The sequence below is a fragment of the Oncorhynchus keta genome, chromosome 29, assembly GCF_023373465.1.
Source record: "Oncorhynchus keta strain PuntledgeMale-10-30-2019 chromosome 29, Oket_V2, whole genome shotgun sequence".
In the NCBI taxonomy this organism is placed as follows: Eukaryota; Metazoa; Chordata; class Actinopteri; order Salmoniformes; family Salmonidae; genus Oncorhynchus; species Oncorhynchus keta.
In genome coordinates, this window is record NC_068449.1 from 23497124 (window position 1) to 23524563 (window position 27440).

At 41.7% G+C, this 27440-nt stretch overlaps 1 protein-coding gene across 9 annotated transcripts in view; it reads left to right on the forward strand.

Moving 5' to 3' along the window:
* Positions 1–8347: 8347 nt before the first annotated feature.
* The window catches only part of LOC118362527 (60 kDa lysophospholipase-like), a 63553-nt gene continuing 44460 nt past the window's right edge, over positions 8348–27440 (forward strand). For 2 of the 9 annotated variants that reach the window (XR_004821221.2, XR_004821222.2), the window contains exons 1-2: positions 8553–9030; positions 21150–21288. Coding sequence is in view for 5 of the 9 variants with exons in the window: in XM_052486244.1 (XP_052342204.1) it covers positions 8754–9030; positions 21150–21288 (416 nt within the window). In the remaining 4 variants the exon portion in view is untranslated. Of the gene's footprint in view, positions 8480–8537; positions 9031–21148; positions 21289–27440 lie in introns of those variants that run through there. The other 7 variants (XM_052486245.1, XM_052486244.1, XM_035742923.2 and 4 more) reach the window with 7 other exon arrangements.

Below are 27440 nucleotides of genomic sequence, written 5' to 3' on the forward strand. Positions count from 1 at the left end.
TCTCTCTCTCTCTCTCTCTCTCTCTCTCTCTCTCTCTCTCTCTCTCTCTCTCTCTCTCTCTCTCTCTCTCATTATCTGATCCCCTGGCCCATTTATATGTTGGTAGTCATGTGATCTCTTGGTAAGCTTTATTTACAGTCCTCTGGATTTCATTCACTTCATTAACAAAGTAGAACAATTTAATCCCTGCTAATTGACAGGTGACCCAATTGTATTTTAAAGAGCATGTAAACCCCAATATTGAGAGTTGGTATGTCCAGCTCTCAGGACATTCCAGGGGACTATACATGTGACTTACGTTATTGTTGTGGTGTAAGAAAGAGGCTATGACAGACTTGTGGCTATGAAATATTTACAGCAGAGTTCAGATGACTAAGGCGCCTGTGTAGAAGAAGGTGTGAGTAGCTCATCATTCAAGTTTCACTGTCCTTTAATTATATAACACTGCCAGCTCTAACTGCACAAGACACACATTTCAGAAGATTTTCATTTCATTTTCCAACGCTTGTGTTGCAAACTCAGAACATACTAGTAATTGTGGAATAATAGCGGAGGCCCCGTAGTGGAATCACTTTAAATTCCATGGATCAACCTCATGGCCAGTGAATGTATACATTAGGTACATGAACCTGAAGGGTGTGGAACACTATGATCACTATCTGAGAGGCTAAATAAAGAGCAATGGCCTGAAAGAGTAGGATATCTAAAACCATAAATGCAATACATGACTGCAAATATGTAACGCATGTACACAAAATAACTGCACTATACTGCATTTGCACCATTCATCTCTCTGCATTTAGATATATTTATACTGATACTGTACATGTGTACATGTACACTGAGTCTACAAACCATTAGGAACACCTTCCTAATATTGATTTGCACCCCTTTTGCTCTCAGAACAGCATCAATTTGTCACGTTATGAACTCTGCAAGTTGTTGAAAGCGTTACACAGGAAAGCCGGCCCATGTTCAGTGGTGTAAAGTACTTAAGTAAAATACTTTAAAAGTACTAGTTGTTTTTTGGGGTATCAGTACTCTACGTAACTATTTATATTTGTGAAAAAGTTTACTTTTACTTCACTACATTCCTAAAGAAAATTATGTAGTTTTTACTCCATACATTTCCCCTTAGCTTAGCAGGACAGGAAAATTATCAAATTCACACACTTATCAAGAGAACATCCCTGGTCATCCACACTGCCTTTGATCTGGAGGACTCACTAAACACACATGCTTCATTTGTAAATGATGTCTGAATGTTGGAGCGTTGGCTATCTGTAAATAAAATAAACAAGAAAATGTTGACGTCTGGTTTGAGTAATATAAGGAATTTGAAATTATTTATCATTTATTTTGATACTTAAGTATATTTGAGCAATTACATTAACTTTTGACACTTAAGTATATTTAAAACCAAATACTTTAATGACTTTTACTCAAGTAGTTTTTTTCTGGGTGACTCACTTTTACCTGATTCATTTTCTATTGAGATATCCTTACTTTTACTCAAGTATGACAATTGGGTACTTCTTTCACCACTGCCCATGTTGACTGCAATGTTTACCACAGTTGTGCCAAGTTGGCCGGATAGGTGGTAGACCATTCTTGATATACATGGGAAACTCTTGAGTGTGAAAAACCCAGCAGAGCTGCAGTTCTTGACACACTCAAACTGGTGCGCATGGCACCTACTACCATACCCCGTTCAAAGGTACTTAAATCTTTTGTCTTGCCCACTCACCGTCTTAATGGCACACATACACAATCCATGTCTCAATTTTCTCAAGGCTTAAAAATCCTTCTTCAACCTGTCTCCTCCCCTTCATCTACACTGATTGAAGTGCATTTAACAAGTGACATCAATAAGGGGTCATAGCTGTCACCTCAATTCACCTGGTAAGTCTGTCTTGGAAAGAAAACCTAATGTTTTGTACACTCATTGTATATCAATTGTATATCCACTGTATATTTGAAGATATTTATTCCAAAACACTACATACACACATGTTTTACATTTGTGTTCTTTTCATCAGAAATGATTGCTTATGGGTACAATCATGTGTGTGTAAAATATTACTGTTCTCACATTTTTATTCAGAGATTTAAAATCAAATCAAACTTTATTTGTCACGTGCTGAACACAACATGAACATGAACACATACTGTGAAATGCTTACTTACAAGCCCTTAACCAACAATGCAGTTCCAGAAAGAGTTAAGAAAATATTTACCAGATAAACTAAAGTAAAAAATAATCAAAATAACACAATAAAATAACAATAATGAGGCTATATACAGGGGGTACTGGTACCGAGTCATTGTGCGGAGATACAGGTTAGTCGAGGTCATTTGTACATGTTGGTAGGGGTAAAGTAGTCACTTAGATAATAAACAGCGAGTAGCAGTAGTGTAAAAACAAATGTGTGTGTGTGGGGGGCTTATGGCTTGGGGGTAGAAGCTGCCATGCGGTAGCAGAGAGAACAGTCTATGACTTGGGTGACTGGAGTCTTTGACAATTTTTTGTGCTTTCCTCTGAAACTGCCTAGTATATAGGTCCTGAATGGAGGAAGCTTGGCCTCAGTGATGTACTGGGCCGTACGCACTCCCCTCTGTAGCACCTTATCCATGCAAAAATCTTTTCAGTCTCCTGAAAGAGCAAAAGGTGTTGTTGTGCCCTCTTCACAACTGTTTTGGTGTGTTTGGACTATGATCATTCATTGGTGATGTTCCAAGGAACTTGAAATGCTCGACCCGCTCCACTACAGCCTTGTTGATGTTAATAATGGGGGCCTGTTCGGCCCATCTTTTCCTGTAGTCCATGATCAGCTCCTTTGTCTTGCTCACATTGAGGGAGAGGTTGTTGTCCTGGCACCACACGGCCAGGTCTTTGACCATCTCACATCATTGTCGGTAATCAGGCCTACCACTGTTGTGTCGTCAGCACACTTTATGATGGTGTTGGAGTCGTGTTTGGCTATGCAGTCGTGGGTGAACAGGGACTAAGCATGCACCCTTGAGGGGCCCCAGTGTTGACGATCAGCGTGGCAGACGTGTTGATGCCTACCCTTACCACCTGGGAGCGGCCCATCAGGAAGTCCAGGATCCAGTTGCAGAGGGAGGTGTTTAGTCCCAGGGTCTTTAGCTTAGTGGTGAGCTTTGTGGGCACTATGGTGTTGAACGTTGAGCTGTAGTCAATGAACAGCATTCTCACATAGGTGTTCCTTTTGTCCAGGTGGGAAAGGGCAGTGTGGAGTGCGATTGAAATTGCGTTATCTGTGGATCTGTTGTGGCGGTATGCGAATTGGAGTGGGTCTAGGGTATCCGGGATGATGCTGTTGATGTGAGCCTTGACAAGCCTTTCAAAGAATGTCATGGCTACCGATGTGAGTGCTATGGGGCGGTAATCATTTAGGAAGGTTACCTTCGCTTCCTTGGGCACAGGGACTATGGTGGTTTGCTTGAAACATGTAGGTATTACAGACTCGGTCAGGGAGAGGTTGAAAATGTCACTGAAGACACTTGTCAGTTGGTCCACACATGCTTTGAGTACATGTCCTGGTAATCCGTCTGGCCCTGCGGCCTTTGTGAATGTTGACCTGTTTAAAGGTCTTGCTCACATCGGCTACTGAGAACGTTATCACACAGTCGTCTGGAACAGCTGGTGCTCTCATGCATGCTTCAGTGTTGCTTACCTCGAAGCGAGCATAAAAGGCATTTAGCTCGTCTGGTAGGTTTGCGTCACTGGGCAGCTCACGGCTGGGTTTCCCTTTGTTGTCTGTAATAGTCTTCAAGCCCTGCCACATCCGATGAGCATCAGAGCCGGTGTAGTATATGACTCAATCTTAATTCTGTATTGACGCCTTTTCTGTTTGATTGTTCGTCTGAGAGCATAGTGGGATTTCTTATAAGAGTCTGGATCAGTGTCCCGCTCCTTGAAAACGGCAGCTCTAGCCTTTAGCTCGATGTGGATGTCGCCTGTAATCTATGGCTTCCGGTTGGGATATGTACGTACGGTCACTGTGGGGATGATGTCATCGATGCACTTATTGATGAAGCTGATGACTGAGATTGTATAATCCTCATTGCCATTGGATGAATCCCGGAACATATTCCAGTCTGTGCTAGCAAAACAGTCCTTTAGGGTAGCATCCGCATCATCTGACCACTTCCATATTGAGCGAGTCAATAATACTTCCTGCTTTTTGCTTGTAAGCAGGAATCAGGAGGATAGAATTATGGTCAGATTTGCCAAATGGAGGGCGAGAGAGAGCTTTGTATGTGTCTCTGCGTGTGGAGTTAAGGTGGTCTAGAGTTTTTTTCTCCTTTGTTTGCACGTGACATGCTGGTAGAAATGAGATAAGACAGATTTAAGTGTTCCTGCATTAAAGTCCCCGGCCACTCGGAGTGCCACTTCTGGATGAGCATTTTCTCTTTTCCTTATGGCCTTATACAGCTTGTTGAGTGCGATCTTAGTGCCAGCATCGGTTTGTGGTGGTAAATAGACGTCTACGACGAATAATATAGATGAGGACTCTCTTTGTAGATAGTGTGGTCTACAGCTTATCATAAGGTACTCTACCTCACCCCTGCCCCTTGTCTTACCAGATGTGGCTTCTCTGTCCTGCTGACGCATGGAAAAATCCTGTCAACTCTATATTATCTGTGTCGTTGCTCAGCCACGACTCTGAAACATAAGATATTACAGTTTTTAATCGTATATCATCAATTTTGTTTTCCAATTATTGCACGTTGGCCAATAGACGTGTAAGCAAATGTGTTTTTGTTGTTGTTGCTAATTGCTATATATCCATTGTTTATCTGGAATAGAACGTTCGTTTCCTGCATATACATTTGCAAATGACAGGGGTGGCAAGGAGTGGAATGTAATAGCTGAACAGAGATGGAAACCAGGCTAACAGCAATCTCACTGAAGATTGAATTCCTGCATGAAAGTCAAGATAATACATAATGCAACGAATGATTTTAGAATTCAAAATAGGTAAAAAGAGTGATCTGAGTTTAATTAACGGACAACGTCGGCTAGTCACTGGACACAATGTGTCATAATGTTATTGTCCTTTGTAATTACATTATGTGTAATTGTGTGCCATCTGCTGGCAAAAAACGCAACATCCATTCAATGACGACGACGTTTTAGTAGCTGGAAGAAAATATCAATACATGCAGTGGTAGGACAAAAATACTGCAGAAAAATAAATAAGGAGTTAAAGAGAACAGGTTTTGGGCAATTTTGGGCTTTTGGGCAAAGCAGAATGACACAATTGGGAGGCAGAAGTGGCAATTTGTGAACTGCTAAAAAAATTACATGTCAACCATTCTGGTTTCTAATATATCTGATGTAGACCTTGACTTTTGTACCAGACTTATATAGTCACTGGCAGGACTATATATGAGAACCATGGAAACTAATAAAAAGACAACTGATAACAAAAGAAGAACCTTCAATTATGAATGAATACACCACCCCTTGCATGCAGGGGTCCTGTCTCGTGAGTTGTCAAATGAAACTGCTGCTACACTTGTTTTGTAAAATGTAACAAGCAAACACTTAGACGTCATTATCTCCCTGTTCAACAAGGATCATCACATTGATTCAGCCGCGGATGGTCGGAGAGCGGGAAAACATCGCTACTAATTTGCAGACTGCAAATTGATAACAAAAAGCCCAAACAGATATAATGTTTGACAAACAATAATTTCTAACATGGATGCATTTTGTGTATGGTCAAGTGCCTCTATTACGCAGGGGAATACTTCAACAGAGTTCCAAAATTTAAGTCACTTGAGCTGATTTTCTGGTGTTTTTACAGTTGATATCCAACAATAAAAATACAACTTAATTTAGCTCAAAAAAATGTAGTGGGGAATAAAACCAAGCACAGGCCAAATGTGGTCTGCCAGTAGGGGAACCCTGCTGTAGAAGATCATGTGAACTTCTTGCAACATATATTGGTTGCCCCTTGAAGATCATGGTCATGTTTGTCCATGCATGGTTAATGAAGATTACATTTTCAACTCACTTCCTTCCTCCCATTGTAAGATGGATTTGAGAACACACACACACTGTGGATGGATGTGTACTGCCCTAACGGTCAACTAATGATTAACTACCTATGACGTACACGATTAGGAAACAGCAGGACTCAGCTTCATAATATTATGTTAAGGGTACAAGACAACCAAAGTTATTGTTTGTTTCAGTACTGGTTAACTGTCCAATCAGTCACAGTTGACCTAAATGATGGTGTTCACCACAAACCTTTGCCAGTCTAGAATGAGTTTGAGGAAAAGATCAGCTGAATCAGGAGCTTTCATCCACACACCCTTACAAAGATAATTACATTTGTGACACAACACTGGAACTTTAATCTGCCCATCTTTTCAACTCCAGTCTTTGGAGAGAGAGAGAAACTCTCTGCCCCCGTAATAGTGGCAGAGAGTCCCCGTGGGGAGATGGCAAGGGCGGTCATCACTCCAGTGCCTTGCCGTTCACCTTTTTCGGGTATCTGTACTTTATTTTAGAACAACTTTTACTTTTACTTCACTACATTCGTAAAGAAAATTATGTACTTTTTACTCCATACATTTTCCCTGTCACCCAAAAGGGACATTTTTAATGATTAGCAGGACAGGAAAATGATCAAATTCAAGCACTTATCAAGAGAACATCCATGGTCATCCCCACTGCCTTTGATCTGGAGGACTCACTAAACACACATGCTTCGTTTGTAAATTATGTCTGAGTGTTGGAGTGTTACCCTGGCTATCTGTAAAAAAAAAACCAAGATATTAGGAATTTGAAATGATTTATACTTTATTTTGATACTTAATACATAAAAAACGTTATTTACCTGTCTCCTCTCCTTCATCTACACTGATTGAAGTGGATTTAACAAGTGACATCAATAATGGATCATAGCTTTCACTTCAATTCACCCGGCCAGTCTATGTCATGAAAAGAGCAGCTGTTCCTAATGTTTTGTACACTCAGTGTATATCAATTGTATATCCACTGTATATTTGAGGAGTTTAATTCCGAAACTCTACATCCACAAGTTTTTGACATTTGTGTTTTTTTAAATCAGAAATCATTGCTTATGGGTATGTTCATGTGTGTGTAAAATATTACTGTTCTCACATTTTTTATTCATAGATTTTAGACGTGTATGAAAATGTGTAATTTTGCTTATTGCTATATGTCCATTATTTAGCTGGAATGGAGTGTTCATATCCTGCATATCCATTGGCAAATGACAGGAGTGGCAAGGAGTGTAATGTAATAGCTGAACAGAGATGGCAACCAGGCTAACAACAATCTCGCTGAAGACTGAATTCCAATGACCCCAGCTTCTGCAGCCATCATGAGGAGGATTCACAAGGAGGATGCTGGTGCCCCATCCGCCCGACCCACAGAACCAACTACTCCAATTCCCAAAGTAAGTGTGAGTGATATTGTTGCATGCGTGTGTGTGTCTGACTCTCCTACCTTGGCCTGCTGTAACTATATATGTGAGTGAGTGAGATGTTCGTAAAATTCCTGAACTAAGTGTTTTCATCATTCTAGATTACAGCCAGTAGTAACAAGAAGCGCTGAGATGTGTGTGGACCCAAGAAGGACAGGAAGAAACAGTACACATGCATCAACTGCAAGAAATACATTTGCAACACGCACACAGTAATACGGTCCCTAATGTGGTGTGTAGACAGGCCTTAATTTGTGTTAAATGGGGCTCATTTATCATTTCCATAAAATACTGTATGCAAAATCTGGCATTCAATTTATTCAGTTCAAAGCAATAAACGTCAATAGTGATGAAAACCTTGTTTCATTTATATTTGTTCAAGATAAACATGATTTATTCCACCCATGTCTTGAATATAATTGATTCATTTTGACAAAAATCACATTTTATCCAAACAAATAGCGCTTTAATTGATAAATGTGATCTAGCAGAGGTAAATAGCAAATATTAACCATGTATGCTGCTTGAAATGGATAATTATTTTTGATTGAACCTTTATTTAACTAGGTATGTCAGTTAAGAACAAATTCGTATTCTTCTTATTAACAATGACGCTGCCTTGTTCTGGGGCAGAACGACAGATTTCTATCTTGTCAGCTCGGGGATTCGATCCAGCAACCCCCAAATAAGTCAACATTTAAGTATTAAGTTTGAAATATTTGTATGTAAATTGTTATGGCTGTATTGTTTTAAAAACCCAATAATGTTGTGGGTCCATCAGACCGGCGAACATTGGGTGAGAAAACAAAAACCTTAACAAGGGATAATTACTCCCACGTGATCATGGTGTTTTTGCCAACAACTTCTACCATTTTTTTCCTATTGGTTGAAGACGCTACTCTTGAAATTATCCTTGAAGGCTATTGACGAAAAACTCTAAACCCATTAACGTACGTCCTCTACACTACATTATGGACTTCTTCCTTCTGGTGGGTCTCAGTCTCACTCTTATAATTGCATTGTATGTACATTGTTTTAACTTGGAAAACAATTTACGGTAATATCATCATTGTGAATCATTATATTTACTTAGGTTTATAATAAAATCAAGCAGATTAGTAACATTACAGTTCTGATATAGCGTAGTTTCTCTGTAAATTGCGTTTTGTCACTTCACAACAACTTGTCATTATTGTCTGTCACTTTAAGAACATCCCTTGGTTTGACTTCCACTCTTCCCCCGCCATCAGTTGTCTAGTCATCATGGCGGAATGTAAAAAGTATATCTTATGTCCGTCTCCAGCTTCAGTAATGACCTCTGTCGCTAGAGCTTTGTCCCATTCAAGGTTGAGTCAACTTGATCAGTCTGTGTTCAAGTCGCATACTTCTGTTTACCGGAGCAATGTGGTACAGCCAGGCCGAAGGAGGAGGTTGTCGAGCAGCAACAGTGTTGAGTCTCTGGATGTGAGCCCCAGTGCTGAAGCGCGAGTCTTGGTCATCAACACCGGAGGAACTATCGGGATGATGTACCATAATAACGGTAAAGCCTTTTTGACCGGGACTTTTAAAGTGTATTTGTTGTTGCCAAAACAAAGTGCATTTATTTGATTTGAATGATGCTGTGTGACGCATGTTGATGCAACACATTGGCGGAAACTCGCTAGGTACAGTAGCAGTTGACCTGGGGTGTATTCATTACACCGATTTTGTAGCAAAACGTTTCGTCTGTTACAACAGAAACCGTTTACTCCAAACAAGAGAACTTTTGCAAGGGAAAAGAGTTTATATTGGTCAAAATCATATAGGTCCCTCTCCGTTTCGCTCCATTTGGTTCTTAAAAGGTAAACTGTTTTGGTTGCAAGACGTAATGAATACACTCCTGGCACGCAGGGGTCTTGTGAGTTGTCAAATGTAACTACTGCTACATTTGCTTTGTAAATTGTAACAAGCAAACACTTAGGCGTAATTATCTACCTGTAGATCAGGGATCATCAACTAGTTTCAGCCACAGATGGTCGGGTGGCGGAACATATTAACAAATAATTTGCTCCTGACTGGCACAGCGGTCTAAGGCACAGCATTTGTGTTAGAGGCGTCACTACAGACCCTGGTTCGATTCCAGGCTGTATCACAACCAGCCGTGATTGGGAGTCCCATATAGGGCGGCGCACAATTGGTCCAGCGTAGTCTGGGTTTGTCCGGGGTAGGCCGTCATTGTAAATAAGAATTTGTTCTTAACTGACTTTCCTAGTTAAATAAAGGTTAAAAAACAACATGTTTCTCTTATGTGTGAGAATACTTGGGAACAGAGTTCCAAAATAAAAATCACTTGAGCTGATTCCATGTTGTTTTTACAGTTTTTACATGAACACATTTATGAGTTTTTCTGTGAAAACAATAGGGGGGAATAAAACCACCCACAGGCCACATTTGGGCTGCCAGTAGGGGAACCCTGCTGTAGAAGGTCATGTGAACTTCTTGCAACATATCTTGGTTGCACCTTGAAAATCATGGTCATGTTTGTCCATGCATGGTTAGTAAAGATTAACTTTCCAACTCACTTCCTTCCTCTCATTGTAAGATGTATTTGAGAACACACACACACTGTGGATGGATGTGTACTGCCCTAAGGTTCAACTAATGAATAATTAGCTATGACGTACAAGATTAGGCAACAGCAGGACTCAACTTCATAATATGATGTCAAGGGTGCAAGACAACCAAAGGTATTGTTTGTTTCAGTACTGGTTAACTGTCCAATCAGTCACAGTTGACCTAAATGATAGTGTTCACCACAAACCTTTGTCTGTCTAGAATATTCTTAGCAGGACAGGAAAGTTATCCAATTCACGCACTTATCAAGAGAACATCTCTGGTCATCCCATGTTTACCCTAGTTGGCTGGACGTCGTTTAGGTGGTAGACCATTCTTGATTCACGTTGGAAACTCGAGTGTGAAAACCCCAGCAGAGTTGCAGTTCTTGACACACTCAAACCGGTGCGTCTGGCATACCCCCCTCAAAAGCACTTGTCTTGCCCACTTTACCGTGGGTTAATGAAAGATTATTAAGCCGTCTTGTCCACATCATCTACACTGATTGAAGTGATTTAACAAGTGACATAAATAAGGGATCATAACTTTCACCTCAATTTACCTGGTCAGTCTGTCATGAAAGTAGCAGGTGTTACTAATGTTTTGTACATCAGTGTATATCAATTGTATATTTGATGAGTTTAATTCCAAAATGCTATATCCACACACTTTTCACATGTTTTTTTTTCATCAGAAATTGCTTATGGGTACGTTCATATGTGTAAAATATTACTGTTCACACATTTATTCAGATTTTAGACGCGTATGAAAATGGGTTATTTTGCTAATTGCTATATGTCCATTGTTTACCTGGAATGTTCGTATCCTGCATATCCATTGGCAAATGACAGGAGTGGCAAGGAGTGTAATGTAATAGCTGAACAGAGATGGAAACCAGGCTAACAGCAATGTCACTGAAGATTGAATTCCTGCATGGAATTCAAGACAGTACATAATACAACTAATGATTTTAGAATTCAAAATAGGTAAAAAAGAGTGAGCTGAGTTTAATAGACAATGTCCGTTAGTCACTTACTGGACACAATGTGTCGTTGTGTATTTACATTGTGTAATTACATTGTGTAATTGTGCGCCATCTACTGGCAAATAATGGAACGTCCATAGTGTTAGCATGGACTTAATCCTTCTGGTGAGTCTGTCTCACTTATCATTGCATTTTAACTTGGAAAAACATTTTGTGCAATATTATTATGAATCATATTTTCTTAGGCTTATAATAAAATCTAGCAGATTAGTAACATTACAATTACAATAGGTTTCTCTGTAAATTGCATTTTGGCACTTTACAGCACACTGGCATTGGTAGCATGAACATCCCTTGGTTTGACAGGCACTCTTCCTTCTCCCGCCACCAGATGTCTACACTAAAAATTAGGGGTTCAACAAGGGTTCTTCTAAGATCCTCAAAGTTCTTTGAAGAACCTTAGGGTTCTTGGCACTGAAAATTGCTCCCAAAAGGTTCTTCTGAGAACCCCATAGGAGGTGGGGTTCATCAAGGAACCTCCTTAATTGGTGGATGTTCTGCCCAACTGAAACATTTGAATTTGAAAGGACAGCAGGTACAGGCACTTCACTGTAAAGATCTCCTCAATTTAAGGTAAGATTTGTCCCTTTTATATGATCTAAATTGATATTGTTTAGTGATGATACAATCTATATTTAAATATTTGTGCAAATCTTTCTAAACCAGATAATGGACACAATTCAATGGATATCAATAAACAAAGAGGTAAGAATATGTATGCTTTTGGAATATGTTGAAGGATAGCTGCATTGTGTGCAGATGACTGAACTGCTCACTTTTGTGTCTGTCTGCAGGTATACAGACGATGAGGCATACAAAGGTATGTCTATCGGTATGTTATGGAGATCACATGTATCATCCTCCCTTGCCTCTTCAATGAAAACCCCATAGGCCTCTCTACCTTATGGACAAGGTATGTGTATGAAAACCATAACGTTTTTTTTTTTCATAAACAGTTACTACAAAAACCAAGTTATGAATACTTTTGTGTGTATGTTTAGTTAAACATCTGTATTAATTACTCTTTTTTGGGGGATTCAGATTTCACCCTCCTTACACCTCTGATGAATATACCAGGAAACCTGCTCAATCACCATGCACTGCAAAATCATTCTGGCTATGGACGCGGAGAACATCAACATCAACACGCCAGAGGATATACCCATTGGACTTGGGGCTCACGTTTTAGAATTTTTATTCTGCTTTGCCACTTAAATCATAATGAACACTGACAACTAAAATATTGTGTTATTGTTATGCATAATAATAGGGGAGGTAGTTCAGATATGAACCCCTAAAGGTTCTTCGAGGATCTATTAAGAGGGGTTCTTCGAAGAACTTATAGGTTCCCCCACAGTTTTAATTTGAAGAACCCCTAAAGGATATTCCAGGAACCTTTTATTTTTAGTGTAGTAATTAAGGCAGAATGTAAAAAGTGTACCTCATGTCCATCACCAGCTTCAGAAATAACCTCTCTAGCTACAGCTTTGTCCCATTCAAGGTTGAGTTAACCTGATTAGTCTGTTCAAATTGCAGTCTTCTGTTCCCCAGAGCAATGTGGCACAGCCAGGCCGACGGATGTTGTCGAGCAGCGAGAGTGGAGTGGGTATAATTTGTGAAAAGTTCCAACAGGAATCTGTATCAAAAACTTTGAAGTACAAGGATGCCAACAAACAATGCATACAAATTAGCATGATCAATTCACCTATCTGCCGAATAGTCATCAACTCACTACGTAGTTTATTCTTAATGTTTGTCCATAGGTTCCCAGAGTGAGGACAGACCTTTTCGGAATGAACGTGGTGAGTGAAAAACGTAATTAAATTGCCCACTGCAGTATCTTATTCTGCCGCTATACAACTTTGTATGCGTTGTTTGTTGGCAACCTTGTTGTTTACGAAGTTTTTGAAACAGATTCCTGTTGGAACGTTACACAAATTATACCCACCTGTAACAGTGTTGTCTCTGGATGTGAACACTTGTTATGGGCATTTTTACATGCTTTCATTGCACCTGTTCAGTGTACATTTACATGTGATTAGAACGCTTGTTATGGACATTTTTTACAAGCGTACATTACACCTGTTCAGCCTATTGGGTAAAGAATGGCGTTTTTGTAGTTTGTTTTTGGATAATTGCCAAAAACAACTTGTGTGGTAGTGAATGTCACATATATATATATATATTTTTTAAGCATTTATGTATTGAATAAAAGCACAAAGGCTTCATAATTCTGAAAGGTATTTTTACATTTACATTTAAGTCATTTAGCAGACGCTCTTATCCAGAGCGACTTACAAATTGGTGCATTCACCTTATGACATCCAGTAGAACAGTCACTTTACAATAGTGCATCTAAATCTTAAAGGGGGGGGTGAGAAGGATTACTTATCCTATCCTAGGTATTCCTTAAAGAGGTGGGGTTTCAGGTGTCTCCGGAAGGTGGTGATTGACTCCGCTGTCCTGGCGTCGTGAGGGAGTTTGTTCCACCATTGGGGGGCCAGAGCAGCGAACAGTTTTGACTGGGCTGAGCGGGAACTGTACTTCCTCAGTGGTAGGGAGGCGAGCAGGCCAGAGGTGGATGAACGCAGTGCCCTTGTTTGGGTGTAGGGCCTGATCAGAGCCTGGAAGTACTGAGGTGCCGTTCCCCTCACAGCTCCGTAGGCAAGCACCATGGTCTTTTTAATTAGCAATCCATAATTTTTCCTTGTCTGAAGTATCAAGTAACAATGGCGCCGGAGAAGAAGGCTGACGTTTTACGTGTCCCCAACCGATTGTGTTTTTTTCCTTTGTTTCCTTATTTTGTACATAATGTTGCCGCTACGTCTCATATGACCGAAAACAAACTTCTGGATATCAGGACTGTGATTATGCACCATGGACTGGCAGAATGGGTCTCTACCCCGCCCTGTGCAACTGGGTCCTGGACTTTCTGACGGGCCGCCCTCAGGTGGTGAGGATAGGAAACAACATCTCCACCCCGCTGATCCTCAACACTTGGTCCCCACAAGGGTGCGTTCTCAGCCCTCAGGGAGGAGGTGAGGGCCCTCGGAGTGTGGTGTCAGGAAAATAACCTCACTCAACGTCAACAAAACAAAGGAGATGATCGTGGACTTCAGGAAACAGCAGAGGGAGCACCCCGCTATCCACATCGACGGGACAGTAGTGGAGAAGGTGGAACGTTTTAAGTTCCTCGGCGTACACATCACGGACAAACTGAATTTGTCCACCCACACAGACCGCGTGATGAAGAAATTTGACTTGTCACCAAAAACACTCACAAAACTTTACAGATGCTCAATCGAGAGCATCCTGTCCGGCTGTATTGCCTGGTACGGCAACTGCTCCACCCACAACTGTAAGGCTCTCCAGAGGGTAGTGAGGTCTGCACAACACATCACCGGGGACAAACTACCTGCCCTCCAGGACACCTACACCACCCGATGTCACAGGAAGGCCAAAAATATCATCAAGGACAACAACCACACGAGCCACTGCATGTTCACCCCGCTATCATCCAAAAGGCGAGGTCGGTACAGGTGCATTAAAGCTGGGACCGAGAAGCTGTTTTTCAGTCTCTATCTCAAGGCTATCAGACTGTTAAACAGCCATCACATCACTAACATTGAGTGGTTGCGGCCAACATACAGACTCATTCTTTAGCCACTTTAATGATGAATAATTAGATTTAATAAATGTATCACTAGTCACTTAAACAATACCACTTTATATAATGTTTACATACCTGTTGTGTCTTTGGCATCATTAAAATGAAGACAGTTTTATCAAATAAATTCTGTAATTATTATTACGTGATTATTCTAGTCAACTAGGAAGTCGAGGCACCAAGGAAAATATTCAGATTATAATTTTCCTAATGCAACTTTTCAGATATTTTAATATATGATCAATTAGTCTTCTAATTAATGAATTATTCTTTACCTCACGTGTCTCATTGCAAACGTCGTAAATTGTTGGTTATCTGCACAAACCCAGTCTTCACTATGAATCATTCATCAATTGTCTCAATCATTTATTAACTAAATAATCACAGAAATGCATAAACTTACAGTTGTACATATGGTTACAAGGAAATGATAGGGGAGGTTCCCTAGTGGGATAAACCGGTATTACGGCTTGGTGGACAAAAGAGAAGTGGGTGTAGACTGAGAAAGGTGGAAATTATGCAAAGGAGTCACTACACACTTGATAATTATATTAATTGAAATGCTAATCCGTTGCACATGAACGCTCACTCATTCGGGAATAATTGCAATCAATATATATATATATATACGCTCAGTGTGTCGTTGTGATCTCTGTTGGAATCGTCTTTCGTAGTTAGAATGGGTACTTCAGAGTCCCATTCATAAATGTTGTTATAGATAGATGTTTTGGCGATTGTCAGCCTTCGCAATCAATGGTATAGAATTCTTAGCTGCAGACTAGTAATTAGTATCAAAGATTTGCTCTTCTGTCGGTATTGATAGTCTGAGTTTCAACAAACATTACAACCCTAGCTTATACTCAGGTTTATGGTCTCTACTCAAACCTTAGCCCTCTCGGTAGTCGAGGGAAGCTTGGTGTCTACTTAAACCTTAGCTCCCTCTGTGATCGAGGTACTGGCCTGCTGGGAAATTCCCAAGGTGGGGGTTATATCCAGAACCGTAGGAAAGGGCTGTCCCATGACGCCTGAGCAATGTCTGTGCTCATGGGGTGGGCCTATGACTGAGTTAAACTCCAAAGGGAGTTTCCTTCATTAAACAGTTTAAAATCACATTACATAATTTCACAAATAGGTTCATCTTTACTCATTCATTTTATACAACAATTAGATGCAAGCCTCACAACTGAGACTCTTGTATAAACAGAGTTATGGTAATGTTGCTGAATTGTCTCTCATGAGTTTCACAAACAATAAACAAAATGGACCGGTCGGAGCTGGATTCTCCCCCGACCGTGTACACATTCTCCAAAACATGGACATTGTTCAGTTCTCAAGTTATATGATGGAGAAGAGGTTCCTTTGTTCTCCTGTGAAACATTCTCTCTACACTGCCTGGCCATGAGGAGAGCGGTGACTCTAGGAATTTATGACCTGTGATAACAACAGAGGCTGGATGTAGGGGGAAGAAAGAGGTAGAGAGAGGGGGAGGGTGCTCGCAAAGAGGGTCACGTCATGACACCCTACATTACTCATCTCATGTATATACTGTACTCTATACTATCTACTGCATCTTGCCTATGCCGTTTGGCCATCGCTCAATCTTAATCATTCCTTTACACTTATGTGTATAAGGTAGTTGTTGTGAAATTGTTAGATTACTTGTTAGATATTACTGCACGGTCGGAACTAGAAGCACAAGCATTTCGCTACACTATGCGACCAATAAAATGTGATTTGATTTGAATTATTTCTTTCCTTTAATGAGTCTGATGAGTCCGACGCAAATGATATACTGCTTTCTCGGGAACAGGCCCAGATCCCCGTGATTTGCATGAAGAGGAGGCGGAGAAAAAGGTGCCCGAGGGCGGGCTGCCTTCTGAGAATTCGTAGGCGATCGAATAAACCTCCACTTCCTTCCATTCTGCTAGCAAACGTGCATTCTTTGGAGAATAAAGTAGATGACCTACTCGGAAGATTAAACTACCAGCGTGACATTCAAAACTAATACCTTATGCTTCATGGAGTCGTGGCTGAATGACGACGCTATCAACATACAGCTGGTTATATGCTGTGCCGACAAAACAGCGGCGTCTGGTAAGACAAGGGGCGGCGGACTATGTCTTTTTGTAAATAACAACTGGTGCAAGTCTTGAGCTTTTGCTTACCTGAGGTAGAGTATCTCATGATAAGCTGTAGACCACACCTTCTACCTAGAGTTTTCATCTGTATTTTTCTTAGCTGTCTATATACCACCACAGACTGATGCTGACACTAAGACAGCATTGAATGAGCTGTATTCCACCATAAGCAAACAGGAAAACGCTCACCCAGAGGCGGCGCTCCTAGTAGCCGGGCACTTTAATGCAGGGAATTTTAAATCCATTTCAGCAAATTTCCATCAGCACATTTCCATCAGCATGTTAAATGTGCAACCAGATCGGGAAAAAACTCTGGACCACCTTTACTCCACATAGATATGCATAGAAAGCTGTCCCTCGCCCTCCATTTGGCAAATCTGACCATATTTCTATCCTGATTCCTGTTTACAAGCTGAATTTAAAGCAGGAAGCACTAGTGACTAGATTAATAAAAAAAGATGCTAAGCTCCAGGACTGTTTTTCTAGCACAGACTGGAATATGTTGTGCGATTCCTCAGATGGAATTGAGGAGTACGCCACATCAGTCATTGGCTTCATCAATAAGTGCATCAATGACGTTGTCCCCACAGTGACTGTACATACATACCCCAACCAGAAGCCATGGATTACAGGCAACATATGCACTGAGCTAAAGGGTAGAGCTGCCGCTTCCAAGGAGCGTGACTCCAACCCGGAAGATTATAAGAAATACCGCTATGCCCTCCGACAAACCATCAACCAGGCAAAGTGTCAATACAGGCCTAAGATCGAAAGTACTACACCGGCTCTGACGCTCGTCAGATGTGGCAGGGCTTGCAAACCAATATAGACTACAAAGGGAAGCACAGCCAAGAGCTGCCCAGTGACACGAGCCTACCAGACGAGCTAAACTACTTCTATGCTCTCTTCGAGACAAATAACACTGAAACATGCATGAGAGCACTAGCTGTTCTGGAAGACTGTGTGATCACGCTCTCCGCAGCCAATGTGAGTAAGACCTTTTAAACAGGTCAAAATTCACAAGGCCGCAGGGCCCAACATTGTATGACTTGAAGGTGTGGTAGAAAGAAGCTGTTTTCCTCCTTCATCCGTGGTGCTCGTTCAACATATAATTTGGAGATTCCTGTGAACATCAGTCATAAACATGTAATTCTGAACAGCAACATCTTCCTAACAAGAATTTAGACCAGTTGACAATTCAACAGAATTCAGTCTTGTTCAAGTTGATGATCGGTACAACATGAGACTGATAGCAAGCCATGGTATATCAGGCCAAATACCAATGGTATGAGTCAATGTGACTTGTTTACTGTTGTAATTACGTTGCTAACCAGTTTAATAGTAGTAAGGCACCTTGGGGTTTGTGGTATATGGACAATATACCACGGCTTAGGACTGTTCTTTGCACGACTCAACGCCTGGATAGAGCACATAGCCGTGGTATATTTGCCATATACCACAAACCCCAAGGTGCCTTACTACTATTAAACTGGTTAGCAACATAATTACAACAGTAAACAAGTAATATTGACTCATACCATTGGTATTTGGCCTGATATACCATGGCTTGCTATCTGTCTCATGTTGTACCGATCATCAACATGAACAATTTAATTTTTAATTTTACCTTTATTTAACCAGGCAAGTCAGTTAAGAACATATTCTTATTTTCAATGACGGCCTGGGAACAGTGGGTGTTGCTGTTCAGGGGCAGAACGACAGATTTGTACCTTGTCAGCTCGGGGGTTTGAACTCACAACCTTCCGGTTACTAGTCCAACGCTCTAACCACTAGGCTACGCTGCCGCCCGCAAGACTGAATTCTGTTGAATTGTCAACTGGTCTAAATTCTTGTTAGGAAGATATTGCCTAAATATAACAGATGCATGTGAGGTTTGAAATAATAATGTTACTACTACTAGCTTTCTCTCTCCCTGCTTTTCCTGAACATGTTTAACTCATATAGCTAGTTTATTGTTCTTCCTTGCTCATCCAAAACAGGCTTTTCTCCTCTTCGCTAGTCTTCAGATGCTTGACAACATGATCATCATGTTGTGGCTGTAACATGGACATTGCATTAGAACTAGATACACTCTTTGAAAAAGGGTTATTCAACTGTCCCCATAGTATAACCCTTGTTGGTTCCAGGGAGAACCGTTTTGGGTTCCATGTAGAACCCTCTGTGGAAAGGGTTATACATTGAACCCAAAATGGTTCAACCTAAAACCAACAAGGGCTCCTCAAAATGTTATCCTATGGGGACAGCTGAAGAACTTTAAGTTCGAGATGGAACTTTTTTTTCTAAGAGTGTAGCTTTAGAGACATTTCCGGAAAAGCAGCTCATTTGGCAAGCCAATAAAATGTCTGATATAACTAGCTAGTAATTCTTGTTCTATAAGCTTTCCTCCTCCTCACTGGTCTGCAAATGCTTGAGTACTTGACATTTCCTGGACGTTGCATAAGAACAACTAGAACTAACAACTTTATCGGAGACATTTTCAGGAAACGCAGCTCATTTAGCAAGCCAATAAAATACCTATTGCATTGGTTCAACCTTGAAATATAGCTACTCGATATAGATCTTACCTTTTTACCTCTGTAGCAGTTCTATCACTTCGCCTGGGAACTGCAACAGCCATGTCTTATTCCCCATTCTCTATTGTCTAGATTCTGCATGGAGCTAGCCTGTTCTAAAGCATTAGCTAAAAGCTAAATTGGCCAATTTGAGCAAATAAATATCAGCTTGCTAACTAGCAAAGCCAACCAATTACACAACAAATATACAAAGTTAACAATTATTTTCTAAACTATTGTTTGTCTCAACCAAATGCCAAGTACAAAGAACTATTGCTCTATTCCACAATGTAACAACCATTAGTTAAAGGCTAGACAATAGACTATTGATAGTTAACTAACGAGCCATGCTAGTGAAAATAATGAAAATAAGCTAGCTAGCCAGCGTGAGATTTGTAGTTTTGTAGGAAAAAGTTGTTTTAATATCTTTCTCCATTTTTCTCACCAAAAATGCGACTTGCTGTAGCGTTTACATGCTGTAAATGTAATTGACAAATTAATTCAGAAACATCTCCCTCCCTGAGTAAGCGACTCATCGCAACAGGCCAGAAGTCAAACCAAGTAAAACTCACGGAAATTGAGGTGGCTACAATGTGGTACTTTCAGTCGCATGAAATGTACCCGTTACTACACAGGCGTTCAGAACCAGAACGTGTGCAGTGGCACAATTTCATGAGTCTGAAGGTACAATATTCAAACGTTCTAATCACCTGTAAATGCACACTAAACAGGTGTAATGAACGTGTGTAAAAATGCGCATAACAAGCGTTCAAATCGAGACGATTTTAATCTCTTGGCCTTCCATACTGGCACGCAAGGGTCTCGTGAGCTGTCAAATGTAACAGCTGCTATGGAGAAAGATTGAAGATTCCTCCGTGGGCCACGGAAACGTTAAATGTTAAGTGCTTTGGATCAAATGTCTTCTGAATGAGATCTCTAGGCTAACCAGCCCTTCTCATTTAATTCCGTATCCACTACTGTGGATGGTACTTGGAGTAAACACTAGACCATAAATAACATGGACATAGTTTCTAGGTCTACCGTTTTCACACCGTTCCAAAGGTTCCGTTTGGAAGTCCCAATATTTGTCTATATGCAATCTTTCCATCCACTGTAACCAGTGGCTGGTGGTCCACTTTTCACAGGTCCTAATTTTAGTCAGCCAGTTCGTTCCAGCGGTTTGGACTATGATGAGTTATACAAGACATTTCCCAATGCATGAATGATTAGAACTCTATTCCAAACAGCATACTTTTCATATTGATGTGATTCTCACATTTGCCACTAGGGTTGAGTATAATACAAGGCATGATTTACTGGGAATTGTAAACCTGGGCTACATTCGATAGCCAAACGCTTTCGTAGCCAAACGTTATTGTATTTTGCAGATAGAAATGCCACGAATAGAGTTGATGTGAAACCTTATTCTACATGTCAGAGAGCGTGTGTTCTACATGGCATATTCCTATCTGAACGCTCCAAAACGTTGCATACTGCTACCCTCTTTTCAAAAGTAACACCACACTCAGATCTATGTACCGGTAGGCTATTATTGGGCTCACCTTTCCTGAACTCTGACAGATTAGTTATGTTGCTCTGTACACTAATGGCAACACCTTCTCTCTTTGTCCCTCTCTTCCACAGTGCTGTGCCCAGAGCCTAATGTGTTTGTGAAGGCCCTGCGAAAGCTTCCCAACCTCCATGATGAGCAGTATGCCCTGCAGACCCGTATGTATGACTACTACAGCACAAGTGGCCCACAGGAGAACACCCTTGTCCTGCCGTAAGTCACCCATACACTCCGCCTCCCCCTCACCCCACCTCTCCTGGGCTCCTCTGCAGCCTTCTATTTCTGTTTTCTCTGGGGGTTTTTATTTAGTCTTTGCTGTTATTAATATATAGGCTAGAGTTAAATGTTGACATGGTTTACTTTATTGTACAGTCTTCGTACAATCATTCAAACTGAAAAGATTACTATCTATGTACACATCATCACTATAGATTAGAGTAATACTTTAGAGTAATGAAACCTTGTGCTATTTGACTGAAAACTTCAGATGGAGAGCTTGGAGTTTGATACAGATGATGATACAATTAGAGTAGAGTAATAGTAGTTAGTCTATAACTGGTGTTATAGAAATATGTGAAGGGGACCTCAACCTACCGGTTCTACCAATACATACATTTTCAAGCCCTTACCATTTCTTTACACAGGAGATGAGTGTGTATTGCACATACTGGATTAGAATAACTTCTTAATTTGACTGTCAAATTCAAACAAGACTGAAGCTCTGCTTCCTGTTTTATAACCATTGACAGCTTTTATTTCATGGCTTTTTCAACCTACAAGGCATACAACGCTTTTTCAAAAGCTCTTTGAATAGCAACATATTCTAGTGCACAGCATATCATGTCAGGATAAAGGTTGACCTCCTCCCCCAAAATCTGTTCACTATGATGCCTCCATAGCAGTAGGCCTACAGGATATACAATGCTTGTTAGGGGATAACATACACACGTTTCTATTCCCTGCATGCCTGGGAACATTTCACTCTAAAACTGTCTGTTGTTTTGACAGGATGCCGACAGACCTCGCTGATGAATTATCAAAAAGGTCCTGAAATACTGGTAGCATACTGTGTGCCTGCGCTACGCTGTGTGGTTTGAATCCTCTGTATCCGTTCCGCCTGGTGTCAAAAAGTGCCTGTCAGGAACAGTTTGCTGCTGCTGTCTGTGTGGACCTGTCAGGGAGTGATCATTGGAGCACAGACCCGCAGGGAGTTGTGCTGCAGCATTTCAGTAGTGGTGTTCACGCCTGTCTGACATTCTACCCTTATTTCCTCTCTTCAGATACCTCTCCTCACTCCCGCTGGAGGGAGCTATTCCCATTGGTTCATGTCTAGCTAAAACCAGTGCAGAACAGTCAAGTTCTCATAACACTTATGTAATGTTGCAGTAGCAACCCCAGGAGTTTTGCTGCTGCCAGAGAGAGAGAATATTCCTGCGAGTGTTTGCTGGTGCCACGCTGACAGAGAGTGAGGATAATCTGTGTTGAGTGTGTTTGATTCCTGTAGTCTGGTTCTCAGTGCGTGTGTTCAGGAGCAGCGAGAGGGCCCTCTGCTGAATATGGTCCTGGCAGGTCGGATCCAAAGGTTGTCGGCTATCGCCCCTCCAAATGGAGGTTGCCTGAGCCCAAGCCAAGGCATCCTGGGTCAAATCCCTCCCAGCAACCTCCTCTCCTTTCTGGGCCTGTGATGCCGGTGACAGTGGGGGCGCCTCTGCCTGCCTGCACGCTAATCTCTACACAGACAACCAGCACAGGGCTCAGTCCCGCCACCTAAAACCCACTCAGAGCAGCTCAGGACCACAGATATAGAGACTGGAGGGGGCAGGGTGGGGCTGGGTTATAGGGGATAGATAAGAGAACTACACAAGCGTGCTATTTTTAAAGCTGTTTGTGTGAAGGGGGGCTGGTGGTACTGTGCATGCTTGGATCATGTTAATATTTGTTTGGAGGACTGCCATGTTACCTCCATAGCCTTCTAACGTAAACTCACTCACTTTTGTACATCGCCTTGGTTCGTACAATTTACGTTATTTTAGCACCCCAAAAAACGTAATACTTCCAGATCAACTGTAATGTCAATACCATTGTAAAGCATCATTTCTCCCCGTTCCAACAGAATCAATTATATGACCCCCACGCTGCCCATTTCTGCATGATTCTAGAAGGCAATGAGCCCCGTCGGGTCTTTTAAAAAAATGGCTGGTGGGGAAGCAAAATTAATGCGTGATAGTGAGAAGGAGAGATGTGTGGGAAAATTGCTGTCCAACTTATCGCCTGTAAAATGTAAATAAAACACTATGGAGAGTTTATATAATGTGTCATTACAAACTTATTTGAAGGTTCGTGTCGAATTTGAATCGGGTTTTTAGGACGGTGCTAAAGTGATCTTAGAAGTAAACAGCGGCTTTGAGAATGATGATCGCATGCAGTGATGAAGCAAAAAATGACTAGTTACCACCCTTACCCCTGTCACTGTCCATTTCTTGTTTTTAAAGGATGAGAGAAGTGCTAAACCTGGTGGAGAGAGATTGTAAGACAGAAATAGTTGCTTCATGCGTGTTGTACGTTACGGCATGACACATCACGATGTAACGGAGGGTCAGTTTTGTTCAACTGTTCTCCAATACTATAAAGCCATTACTACCAATGTTGATCAACGCTTGAATAGAAACGTTGTTCATACCCCAGATTTTGAAGTCAACACAGTTGCTACAGTCCCATTAGTTTTCTTTGTAGCCTCGTTTGAATGTTGCGGTTGCGCACATTTGTACAGAATGGGGTGAGTTTACGTTACTCCTCATCGCTTCAACAGTCTCACAGGAGATTCATAGGACGTATGGATTCAGATTCCGTCCCACAGACAAATGTCTCATTATGTTTTCAGTGTCATTTCAGTAGTTGATTCAATAATCCTCTTTCCTCCGTGTTTCTGTAAGGTTATTTTTCATTACTACCATCATTATGTTCCTTTTTGTGGCTTCAAGTTAATGTTGATTAACACATACTAGCTGTCACCAAACATTGCTATTAAATGTCCCTAATGCCTGAGTTATTTGTTTTTTGTTTTGTTTATGTTATTCTTTGCAGTGAGCATGTGCAGTGGACTTGAAATAACATTGACAAAGATAATGTCAATGTATCCTAACATTGATTCAAATTTTTACATTGTGTGGAGTAGGAAATTGATTTGTTGAATAGCTGAGTGAAAAGCAGTAGTGAGCTTCCCTGTGGGTAGCCTTTACCTCAACCTCCCATTTGCCCCTCTCACCACTCTGTTCCTCATCAGCAGGCCAGGCTACAGGGCAGCATCCTACTCAATTCTCCATATGCTAATACCCATTTCCCTGCCACATTGTCGGCTATACCAGGAGATAAATTAATAATTGGTGATTTGACACTATCACTTTAATATTATCAACAACAACCAAGATGGCGTAGCAGTGAAGACATGTTTTGTCTCGTGTACTTTTGTATTTTTTGTGTTTTTTTGCATATATATTTCAATTTTATTTTCAATCCCTTTTCGATTTTTAATTCGATTATACCTTCCGGTAACCTGCCTCACCCAATGTGATACGGTATCGCTATTTTTTAATTTTTTAGAACACATTCAAGAACCTCCGGAAGCTAACCAGCTAATTAGCTTTCAGTCATTGTTAGCCACTGCTAGCAACTTTTACCTTCTGCACAGATACCAGCCCTGTTCTCAGCCTGGATAATACTCACCAGTCTACTAGTATCGGACTGTCTCTCCACAACAACGCCAGATTCCTGCCGTAATCCCTGGACCACTACTTCTGATCTTCACAGCTAGCTTGCAGCTAGCTAGCTCACAGCTCAGCCTGGATAATAGCTTCGGTACTGGGTGCCACTGTGAACTAACGCCACTGCCACGAAGCTAGCACCAGTTAGCCGTGAGCCAGGTGCATCTCCCGGCCAGCAAACTAAATTCTACAATACCTCTTTCGCAATCTGGCTTGGATTCTCTGTCGACACGGCCCCCCGCCGCACCCCCACGACTGGTTTGCCGACGAATACTTCATCCGCTGTGCCTTCAACCGGCCTCCGTCGGAGGGCTACTAACTTTAAACGCCTTGTCGCCTGCTAACGTTGTGGCGGGTTTCCTGTTCCATCTACTGCTGCCCTCTGGACACTATGATCACTTGGCTACATAGATGATGCCTGCTGGACTGTCCATTAATCACGGTACTCCATTCTGTTTTTTAAATTTTTTTATCTGTCGGCCCCATCCGCAAACTCAGGCTCTGTGTGTAGGTAATCCAACCCTCTCTGCCTAGTCCTCGCTATTTTACCTGCTGTTGTTGTGTTAGCTGATTAGCTGTTGTTGTCTCACCTGTTGTTTTAGCTAGCTCTCCCAATCAACACCTGCGATAACTTTATGCCTCGCTGTATGTCTCTCTCAAATGTCAATATCTTGTATACCGTTGTTCAGGTTAGTCATCATTGTTTTAGTTTACAATGGACGCCCCTAATTCCACTCTTCATACCTCTGATACCTCCTTTGTCCCACCTCCCACACATGCGGTGACCTCACCCATTTCCAGCATGTCCAGAGATACAACCTCTCTTATCATCACCCAGTGCCTGGGCTTACCACCGCTGTACCTGCACTCCACCATACCCCTGTCTGCGCATTATGCCCTGAATATATTCTACCATGCCCAGAAATCTGCTCCTTTTATTCTTTGTCCCCAACGCTCTAGGTGACCAGTTTTGATAGCCTTTAGCCGCACCCTCATACTACTCCTCCTCAGTGATGTGGAGGTAAACCCAGGCACTGCATGTCCCCAGGCACCCTCATTTGTTGAGTTCTGTGATCGAAAAAGCCTTGGTTTCATGCATGTCAACATCAGAAGCCTCCTCCCTATGTTTGTTTTACTCACTGCTTTAGCACACTCTGCCAACCCTGATGTCCTTGCCGTGTCTGAATCCTGGCTTAGGAAGGCCACCAAAAATTCTGAGATTTCCATACCCAACTATAACATTTTCCGTCAAGATGAAACTGCCAAAGGGGGAGGAGTTGCAGTCTACTGCAGCGATAGCCTGCAAAGTAATGTCATACTTTCCAGGACCATACCCAAACAGTTCAAACAACTAATTTTAAAAATTACTCTCTCCAGAAATAAGTCTCTCTTAACACCTCTGCAGTCCTACAATCTAAACTTGATGCCCTCAATCTTACACAAATCATCAAGGAACCCACCAGGTACAACACTAAATCTGTAAACAAGGGCACACTCATAGATGTTATCCTGACCAACTGGCCCTCCAAATACACCTCCGCTGTCTTTAACCAGGATCTCAGCGATCACTGCCTCATTGCCTGTATCCGCTACGGGTCCGCAGTCAAACGACCACCCCTCATCACTGTCAAACGCTCCCTAAAACACTTCTGCAAGCAGGCCTTTCTAATCGACCTGGCCCGGGTATCCTGGAAGGATATTGACCTCATCCTGTCAGTTGAGGATGCCTGGTCATTCTTTAAAAGTAACTTCCTCACCATCTTAGATAATCATGCTCTGTTCAAAAAATGCAGAACTAAGAACAGATATAGCCCTTGGTTCACTCCAGACCTGACTGCCCTCGACCAGCACAAAAACATCCTGTGGCGGACTGCAATCGCATCGAATAGTCCCTGCGATATGCAACTGTTCAGGGAAGTCAGGAACCAATACACGCAGTCAGTCAGGAAAGCAAAGGCCAGCTTTTTCAAGCAGAAATTTGCATCCTGTAGCTCTAACTCCAAAAATGTCTGGGACACTGTAAAGTCCACGGAGAACAAGAGCACCTCCTCCCCACTGCACTGAGGCTAGGTAACACGACCACCACCGATAAATCCATGATAATCGAAAACTTCAACAAGCATTTCTCAACGGCTGGCCATGCCTTCCTCCTGGCTACTCCAACCTCGGCCAACAGCCATTGTCGCAACCCCTATTACCAGCCTGTTCAACCTCTCTTTCATATTGTCTGAGATCCCTAAGGATTGGAAAGCTGCCGCAGTCACCCCCCTCTTCAAAGGGGGAGACACCCTGGACCCAAACTCTTACAGACCTATATCCATCCTGCCCTGCCTATCTAAGGTCTTCGAAAGCCAAGTCAACAAACAGATCACTGACCATCTCGAATCCCACCGTACCTTCTCCGCTGTGCAATCTGGTTTCCGAGCCGGTCATGGGTGCACCTCAGCCACGCTCAAAGTACTAAACGATATCATAACCGCCATCGATAAAAGACAGTACTGTGCAGCCGTCTTCATCGACCTGGCCAAGGCTTTCGACTCTGTCAATCACCATATTCTTATCGGCAGACTCAGTAGCCTCAGTTTTTCTATTGACTGCCTTGCC